Source organism: Morone saxatilis, unplaced genomic scaffold (assembly GCF_004916995.1).
Source record: "Morone saxatilis isolate NCDOM2014 unplaced genomic scaffold, NCSU_SB_2.0 Contig14, whole genome shotgun sequence".
NCBI classification, from domain to species: domain Eukaryota; kingdom Metazoa; phylum Chordata; class Actinopteri; family Moronidae; genus Morone; species Morone saxatilis.
The window spans coordinates 21,507,186-21,517,242 of NW_023339696.1; the positions used below are offsets into that span (position 1 = coordinate 21,507,186).

Below are 10,057 nucleotides of genomic sequence, written 5' to 3' on the forward strand. Positions count from 1 at the left end.
AAGTGGATTTATCTTCACTCTCTCCTCTCAAACTGTCTGCTGCGAGCCATGTAGGTGCCACCCCCACTTGTATCCATGTGTGTGCACCCAGAGCTCTATACTACTTCATATTTATACAGAGACCGGACAGAAAAGGAGATTGCTCTGAGAAAAGTAAGAGACAAAAGAAGACTACCTGGTTTGAAAATATATGTCTGTTACTTGATTCTAGCTATCACTTTTACTTTACTACGAACTAAATTTAGCGTAGCCCAACAAAACTCTGTTTAGAAAACAAGCATTTTAAAAGTTGCTTGCTCGTCGTCTTGCGCACAAATCAGACAAAGCATGAATTCAGACCTTTTACAAATCGCCATCATGACTAGTTATTTGATCTGTTTATTGACATTAAATCACAGCAAAATCTGTTTATTTTAGGCTTATACCACCGTTGTAAATCAGAGAAAAGGGCCAACATTCACTTCGCTTTTGGTGGGAACACACAATTAAAAGTAATCACAAACCCCCGTCACTGTTGCGTGACAGACCGAGCTCTAGTATAACCATGTGACTCTGCCCCATGCTAGTAAGAAGTCTGCAGTTCGTGCCTTCGGGCAAAGCAAACTGCTTTTTGAAGTCTCAGTTACATCTCACATTTATTCTTGCTGGAAGGTTGGCGAGGTTTGGACCACAGTGGAGGAGAATTTAATACGATAAGACAGCATCAGTGTGCTGTGCCTAAGGGCAGGAGGAGAGAGGGCTGCTTTGTCACAACAACAATTAAAACAGACTTTTTCAACTTCAACTGTTGTGATTGTATTATTGTTAATTTATTCATTTGATACTGGTGTTCACACACAGCTAAACTGTGTTTTCAAAGTCACCTGGCTCAGCATGAATACGTTTATTCTGGTTATCTCAAAGCACTAAAGTCAGAAAAATCAACTGAGATAAAATAGTGGCAGTTTGTAAAAGATCATGTGTTAAACTTCCTTTAAAACTTTTAAAAAACTGCCTGAAACTATCTAAAACATAACTGTCAGAAACTTTAACTGTCACCATCCTGAAATCATCACTACACTGAAGAGGGTACGGCTATTTCTGTGGTCCAGGATCTGAGAGGGCAGAGTCCCCAACTATATTAAATACCTTATTCTCACCCAGTCTGGCCAACAGAGCTGCAATAAAAGTCTGTCTGGAAGCAGGTCAACATGACTCAGACGCCATCAGCGTAAGTAAGAGGTCGCCAGGCCTAAAGGCTTATGTCAGCGAAGCTTTATTGTCTTATTCTCGAGTTCAGAAGGTGACAATAGGACCAACGTGTGGGGGCAGAGGAGCCAATGAGATGAAGTCTGGAGGTGCTCTGTCTTGCCAAAAACGGAAAGTAGCAAATGTTCCAAAGGTTCTTCAAGGAGAACATCCATAAAACCCATCTATATTTAAGTTTTATTTCACAATAAACCTGAGAATGAATGTGATAAAGTAAGTATATTGGTCTTACCAGGCAACTTCCATTAGCGATATAGGCACAGCTGCTGCGTAGATGGCCAGGTCTCCGTACAGGTAGACTATGATGCAGATGTAGAACATATTGACGCCAACTGAAAAACAAAAATTTAAATATTAACATATGAATGACTGAAGAGATGTGAGCAAAGTCTGTCTGGCAGCAAACATTACCATCAAAGAAATGATATACATACATACATATATATGTTAGGGCCATGGAGAGAGTGGCGGTGGTGCTGCTTTCTTTTTCATTTTCACAACTGAATATTTGTTTTGTTTTGCACTTCGATTATAAAATCAGAGTTAGAATATTCGTTGTCAGCCCTTGTAGCCTCCACTATTGAGCAAAATATAGAGGAAAGGACGCCAAGTCAGGGAGTAACGCAAAATGCACATATTAGTTGAAGAGAAAATAAGGGCCACAGGTTGCCCCTGGTCTATGTGAAGAAAAACAACCGATTCTTAAAGTAGCATGAGGTCAGGAGGTGACAAGTAAACACATTTTTCATCTTTATCAGCTGTCTGAACACTTCATAATGAAATATAGTTGATGGATGTGTGTCAAACGTGACCATTATGGTGCCATCTCAATTAAAATGCACTCTCAACCAGACCTCCGCTCATTTCATCTCTCCATCCCTTTTCTGGGACAGTAGAGCCGCATCTTATTGGTCCAATAAAAAAATATTAATAGCGTTAATTAAAAAAAACTAATCACACCATGAAGGAAATTCTCCCCGTCAGCCTTTACTCTCCACAGCGACCACCTCTTAACCATCTGCCCTTTTCTTTTCATCCACACAACCGACTGGCAGGCCCGACCCCGCTGCCTTTGCCAAGACAAGATCGAGAGCTTTAACCAGCAGACAGATCCTCTCAGCGCGCCCCACATCCATCACGCTCTTGAATTCTCAGAAGGGGGTTCAACCGTCCAACTGGACCCCTCAGCTAATTCATTACTGACAAGGAAATTAGAGCACCGAGTCCATTAAAAAGAAATAAAAAGTGACAGATTTACAGCATCACAGGCTACACTGATTCTTTTATGAATTAAAGGCTGATGGCGCCGATCAATGCCGTGATAGAAGTGAAAAACATAAGGAACTGGCAGCCTGATAAACAACCATTTATCTAGTTGTAAAAAGCAGTTAAATGATTCCGAACACTATCAGAAACTAAGATTAGAGACTGGACAGAGTCATATCAAAAATGCATTGTTTTCATTTGGTCTAAAAATATGAGACATCAATACATTTTTAAAAATGTGCCCATTATAGAGCCTAATGTTATGTCTTCAGACTGACTAACAGTCCAAAACCCAAAGAAGGTTCAAGTTACAAAAGCAGGAAATGCTCACATTTAAGTAGTTGGAATTGGAGAGTTTGGATATTTTAGGTTTTAAAATGACTTAAAGGATCAATATCTGGGATTTAGTGGCATCTAACTGTGTAATTGCAGACTGCAACCATTGCATACTCTAAATTAAATTGATTGTCATCACAATGGACATCAACAGTCGCACCAGATTTCTCCCACAAATATATTTGTAACCAGAGAAGTTCAGAAAGTTAACGTTGTTAACATCATTGGTGTAACGTTAACAGACTACCCGTCTGTTTGGTTCCTTCACTCAGCCATAAGATATGTAGATAAGCTCAGGTTGCAGTATAATAGTCAGTGTTTTACTATTACACATGTTTTTGGATTAATATTATTGCTGCATTAATATTGCATTTCACTCCTATATCAAGGTTGAGCTTCTGTAATTTTGGTCTTGGTGCCCTACATTTCGGTCGCGGAGCCCCAATAAATTTGTATTTATCAAAAGACCAAAGTGGCCTTGCCCTGAAAATGACTTAATTCCAGGCAATGTCCTACTGTAGAAACATGGCGGTTCAACATTGCGGCCTCCGTAGTAAAGTTCCCGCTCCCTCTGTAGATAAAAACGTCTCATTCTAAAGTAACCAAACAACAATTCTTGTTTTCAGGTGATTATACACATATGAAAACATACATATAATTATTATATCCCATTTCTGCCCATAGATCCTCCTAAATGCTACACACTGGACCTTTAGTCTGTCCTTTAGTTATCGAAAGTATGGTTCTTATCATTTTTAATTATAAGCAGCTCTGTAGTGAAGCAACTGATGAAATACAGGTCAGACTCAAGCAGCCAGAAATATTAAAATATAGTCCAAGTTCAAATTGGACACGCATATGTTTGAGGGTTAATTAATTCTTTGTCGGTCTTATTTCTCACATTGTCCGCTGCAGAAACAAGTCCTTCGCTGCGCTGCGTAATGTCTCCTGTGGCACCACGTCGGACGAGGCATATTAGTGCACCGGTGGCAGATAGCAGAAACAGGACGTACTGTACTCTGCTGCCGCTGTCAGTAAGCGATAGCAAGGCGAGAGCGCTGCATGACCACGGGGATGCAGGCCTTCACGGCACTGTAACTAATATTTCCCAATTACCCAGAGCCACAGGAAAAAAAATGCTGCAAAATGGGTCTTCACGTAGGAGCCCGGTCTTTCATGTAGCTCTGAAACGCATCACTATCCATCATCACTGTACTTCTGACTGACAGCAGAGCCTGACAACCTCTGTGAGCAGCTACACAGAAAAAAAAAATAAAAACAGCCAATATTTAGTTATGTGCATAATATGGGAAGGCACTTTTATTACCTTATACAGGTTTAACAGTGGGGATTTTAATACTGTACATTACGTAACAGGAATGTAAAATACGTTATTTTAATATCCTATTATAAGAAGTCTGTCTCAAGTAAATTTCTAAAATTCTAAAGTGAATTTTATGGTCACAAATAAGTCATCAGAACGTGCCGCTGTCACACTGAAGAGCATGAAAAGTGAACTTTAACTTTGAATTTTCCCTCATTAATCGTTCTCTCCTTATATTTAAATTTAACTTCTTGTGTGTGAAACTGAGATGACAGACTTTCACAAATCAAATCTAAATTGAGCCGGCCCCTGGAGGCAACACCACACCATTAACAAACTGTGTCTAAAAATAAGTGAATAGGACAGCACAGAGTAAGAAAGGACCAATTTAGGTCTACTTTGTCAACACAACTTCTATGTCAGAACAGAATTTCTTTGTCAGTACACAGTAACAATAAAACTACTAATCTGTCTGCATGACAATTTATCAAACAGACAGCAATCTTATCGTGACTGCATTACCTAGGTAACACCTCAGGAGTGAGAAATTCAAATCATACAAGTGCACATCTGTCAGTAGCAAAAGGGAAAATACGCAGCAATAACTATCAGGTATCAGCGAGGGTAGCAAAGTCATGACCCGCCCCACTCTGAAGAAGGGTTTCGGTCAGTGCTTCAACTGGAACATGAAAGGTGTCAGTAACCTTTTTTAATCCTTTTAACAAGGACATCTTTAGTGCTGTTTTCTTAGCAGTAAGCTAGCTATGTGTTTATACAGAGACGCAGGCACGCAGGCGTTTACCTCACCAGCATTACTGCATGCAGGGTTTTAGAAATACCAAGGTCCAAAAACTGAACTTGCTAGGGTGGGTTTGGGGCATCAAAGCATCAAAGTAGTGATTTTAAAACTATTATTTCCTGACTTTTATTGTCTACCCCTAAAAAAATGCCTCAGGAGGCTAAAAATCTGACGTTGTTTGGACTCAGTACTTGTGAGCACCTGCCCATTTCAGGCAGTGGTTTTGGTACTCAGTACTGGCCAGTAAGCAAAATTCAGGTTTTGAAATTGGTATCGGGAAGGAAGAAATTATACAAGAACATCTTTACTTGTATCAACAGTGACTCAAAAAAGGCGATAGCATCTAGTTTCTACTGCTTTAACCCAGAAATCAGCTTCCTGCAAGCATGAGTCTTACAAAATCTGAGCTACTTCTATTACTGTCTCCTCCAGAGCGCCACATATGCCTCTAATCAACAGTAAACAGAGTCGAGATCTGAACAACTAAGTTACAACATAACAGGCTTTACTTGGTCTCATTTTGAAAAACAAATCAAGCTTTCGTGGAGTGAGCTTCGTTCCCGGGACTCAACTTGCAATATCTATCTGTTGGGTTGATCACAGTTAACCATTATAACAAACTCCCTGAAATTAAAGTGCATCTCTTACCGAGCTGACACAGGAAACTACTGTAGTGGTGCCTTATAGAAAATCATTGGTCTGCAAGCTGAAGCAAACACGTCCATTTATCTTCCCACTGGCTCGGGCACTTTTCATTTTGCCGGTGCTCTCAATGCTCAAGTATGACATTTAAGTAAAAGTCACTGAAGTATTAAAAATCGAGGTGCCCATGTTTGGCTCTCATTAAAGACAGAAGCCCGGGTTACAGTGGAGTAAATTAGTATTCCCCACCATGATGCTGCGTATGTCAGGGGAAGGGCGGCTCACGTTGAAGAAACAATCCTGCTGTTTGCACAGCCGCCACGTAAACCTCCACATCACATCACAGAGGTAAGAAAGGCTGAGACAAGATGCTGATGCAAGGACAGCGCTACGTTAGTCTCTCTCTCTCTCTCTCTCTTTGTGACTTTAGCCAAAGTCGTCTTCTAATCAACTTTCAAATCATCAATGTGAAGGTTATAGTAACACCTTTCCACAGTGGAGCAGATAAACCAGCCCCCCATCAACATTCCTGTCAGTGGCTGCAGGTCAGGCTGATACGATACCCATGGCCTTATTCCAAGCCTGCCTTACTGCTGCTGCCACGTCAATTTCAGTCCAGGAGGAAGTCAATGCCCTCCAAGAGTGCCTCTACGACAGCAGGAGAGATGCTTTTTAATTGTCTGCAAAAGGTGCAGGACAGACAGTGTGCAATCACAATCACAGTGTGCAACAGTTTATCATCTGTGAAGAGACGGTAAGTGATTTTAAAACTATCGTTCTGTAACTTGATGGACTCGTTTACAGTTTTTTTTTGTTTTGTTGCTATTTAGCTCCTTGAACGTATGAAGAAAGAGCCATCAGTTCAAACTGTTTGCCCTCGGTTGATTTAGTTTTTTGCTCCGCTTTCCAAGGAAGAGTAACTACTGGTTATCAGACATCAACATCTGTCCCTTCACACCCATAATCCCCTACAATTTAGGGTTTGTTTCTTGCAGTTGGTTTGAATTAAGTTGTCACTTCTAACAAACTACACAGCCATTTGCTTGGAAGAGGACTGAGATATACAATTTCAGGCATTTTGGGATAATTGCAAGCACTCTAAATGTAAATAAATAGCTCCTAATTGATTGTGTGTTTAGACTTATTTAATATAATCTGAACACACACTGACCAAAAAGCATACTAACCGTGACTTTCATTAATCTCCTGATTATTATCTTAATTAATCCATTAAAAGGTCCAGTGTGTAACATTTAGACAGGATCTATTGCAGAAATGGAATGATGGTGTGAGGTATACAGTGACTATGTTTTCATGAGTGTATAATGACCTGAGAATAAGAATCAATGTGTTTTAGTTACCTTAAAGGCAGGCATGTTGAACCTCTAGACAGGGCGTTCATGTTTTTTGTGTTTTTCACGGCCACCGTAGAAGGGGAGGGTGAAGCGAGGGAGTATTCATTTGCAACTACACCACTAGATGCCACTAAATCCTACACACTGAGCCCAGGTTGATGTACTGAAGTTACTTGCTTTGTCTGATAAACAACCCAAAACCCAAATATATTTAATTTACAACGGTAAAAAACAAAGAATACTTAAATAAAATACTCAATTGTCAACAAATTAATCGATTTATTACGCAAAATAAATCGTACCAAACAAGCCTAATGAAATGGTGCCATTAGATAAAACAGTAATTAAACATCCACATCCATCCTTAGTATTGACAAAGGGCGAAACATAAACTCACACAGGGATAAGGAGTTCAGATGTTTAGCATGGCACCTACATTCAGGCCTCCAGTGACCTGTAAGTTTCAGTTGTACCAGTCTTCAGCATGTTTTTACATAAATTATCATTAGTCTGAGCATTCAGAGGTCATCCAGAGTTAAGTGGCGAGCTACAGAACATAGTGTGTCCTTTCTTTTACTGCTCTCACCTGCCACCGAGTCTACATTTATTCTAACGTTAATGAAGTCCAACGACAAAATTATCAGTGAAGAACATCTCTAGAAGAGTCGAATCATTCTGGACTAAGAAAATAATTTGGGATATAGATTTTGAGATTTGATTAACCGATTGTTTGATCTATTCAGAGTCCAACAGTCCAAAAATATTGAATTTAATATTGCAAAGAAAAGCTGCAAATGAACCGTCTGATTGCTTCAGCTTTGAGCTCACTGTATCAGCTGCAGCATCAGATGTTCAAATAGCATCTTTTAGGATTAGGAGTAGCTGTGCCCGACCATTTCTGTAACTTTCTAAAACTGAAGTCAGTACGTGGAGGTGAAACAAGGACCTGGGTTTCATTTTCATTTGATCTGTTACTTTTAACATGAACAACTGAGTGAAAGTCTATGAACGCATTCCAAGAGAGACAAATATAACAGATATTTTCATGTCTCTCTTTAAATGATATTAGGGCTGTTTGAAGCTTCAACCGTTCAAATCAGTATCCAGATGCTTTGTTTTTTGTTTTTTTTCAAAGGACAGGTCACAACCTTTATCCTCAGCGTTTCCCACATAGACTTTATTTGGGTGGGAATATTAACAGTCGTTGACCCATTTCAGCTTTTTACAGAAAAACTTTGTGTCATTTCTTCTCTGTCTGCACACTTCGGACAGTCAACAGTATTTCTGCCCTAAAAAAGTCACGATTTCAGTCACAATTCTTTTTTCACAACAGCCTTCCAGTGTGGCCGTTCGATCAGGCATGATGTGAAAAATGATCCAATCCATGACTAAAAACCTTAATCCGATCTGAACCACAACCCCTAATTAGTACAACTCCTATCACACTGGTACCAATATCTAACCTTGCTTGGTCTGCTACATTTATTCATTTATATACAAAAAGGAAGCTCACACACAAGCTCACACACAAGCTCACACACAAACGTATGAAAACTCCAGAAAGCCAGTAGAAAGTGAGCAGGTCGGTGCTGTCAGGATAGACAAAAGAGCTGCGTTTCCCCTTTCCTCGTTCAGCATGTGCTGGGACTCGTGCCTATCTAATTCATTTCTGATTAGAGTCACTGGGCAGCTTTCCCACAGCGTGCAGAGGGGGAGAGAAGAGGAGAGAAAACTCATGTCCTTATAACCAATCAATACCTCCACGTGCCACACCTGCACACGGTCTGCTTCATGGTGGGAAAGGTCATCAGCAAAGACTTATTTTATTTTCAGTTCCTCACCTTTAACAGACAGGACAGTCGAGCTGAGTGACAACAAGCTGAATGGATGGAAGCACACTGCAGCTTTAACAGCATGAGCTGCACAACGGCACGCATGAGTGCGTTCACACGTGTGGGTGTGAACATGAGCCGAGCGGGTGTGTGTCAGACTGTGTGTGCGCACCGAGTGCTCCACCTAGTGTCGAAATGCTGAAGGACAGCACATGTCAGCACAGATGATGTTGTCAGAGCTTTGACCTTTTGTTGTTCCTTTATTCCTGCGACAACAGGGACAACGCAGACTGTTGAGTCACTCGCAGCTGCTTAAGAAGAGCCGGTCGGCGTAATGCGGGCAGGCGAGGGAGGAGGAAGAGGAGGAGGAGCTGGGGGAGTGGCTGGGCGAGAGAGGTAGACAAAGCGAGGTGAGAGAGAGAGGGGAGAGAGAGACCTCTTCTATAATTCGATAAAAGACATATGCTGAGAGTTGTGCCGACTGCCAGCTGCGCAGGAGCTCTATTTCGATATCTCTGATTAAAGCAGGGCTCTTGCTCTACGATGAATTCGTAGAAGTATAGTTTTGCAACAATTGTTGGGTTGCTGGAGTTTTTCCCCCTAAAGACCCAATTCGCAACGTTCTCATTGCCTCCATGTCTGTGCTGGCTCAAAAGAAGGTGACACGGATGTTGTGTGTTTTGTATCACACTGCATGTACAACATGTCATTCCTGCACAGAGGCTCTCTCAACATCCAAAAAATAACAGAAGGAGGTTAATGATTATACGTGAAGCAGCGTGGATCATGAGTTGTTGTTCTTCACCACCACTGGTCTTCATTGCGTCATCTTCTCCCGTTAGATTCCTTCAGTGTTCATGTTAGTCGAGGTTTCTACGGAGCCATTATCCACAGAGGTCTCCTCCCTCCAACAAAACAAACTGCTGATTAAAAAAACAAACGGAATAAAGTGTCCACCTTAACATACTGTCTTCTCCAACGCTGTTGGACAGACAAAGGACGTCCGGGAGGCTGCGAGCGAGCTGTGCTGACTCGTAGCTCAGCTTGGTTCGTCTGATTACTTAAGATCCGATGATAAAATCATTCATCCGGGTTCAAATCTAGAGTTAAAAAGCACCAAGATCTAACAGTGGATGGTAAAATGTGGCTTCAGACTGGATAAACGTCAATGTGTGACAGTCTGGCAGACAACCACAACGCTGAGCAGCACAAAGGGATATGACGCCATCGACGAACCTGAATACAATGATGTTCT

The 10,057-nt window shown here is 41.0% G+C and overlaps 1 protein-coding gene across 1 annotated transcript in view; it reads right to left on the reverse strand.

Annotated features, from left to right (window-relative positions):
* Positions 1-1,580, reverse strand: part of tmem104 (transmembrane protein 104) — a gene marked incomplete at its 5' end in the record, with an annotated part of 48,621 nt that extends 47,041 nt beyond the window's left edge. The window contains 1 exon segment of the mRNA XM_035654832.1: positions 1,481-1,580. Coding sequence (XP_035510725.1) covers positions 1,481-1,580 — 100 coding nt within the window.
* Between the last annotated feature and the right edge of the window lie 8,477 nt (positions 1,581-10,057).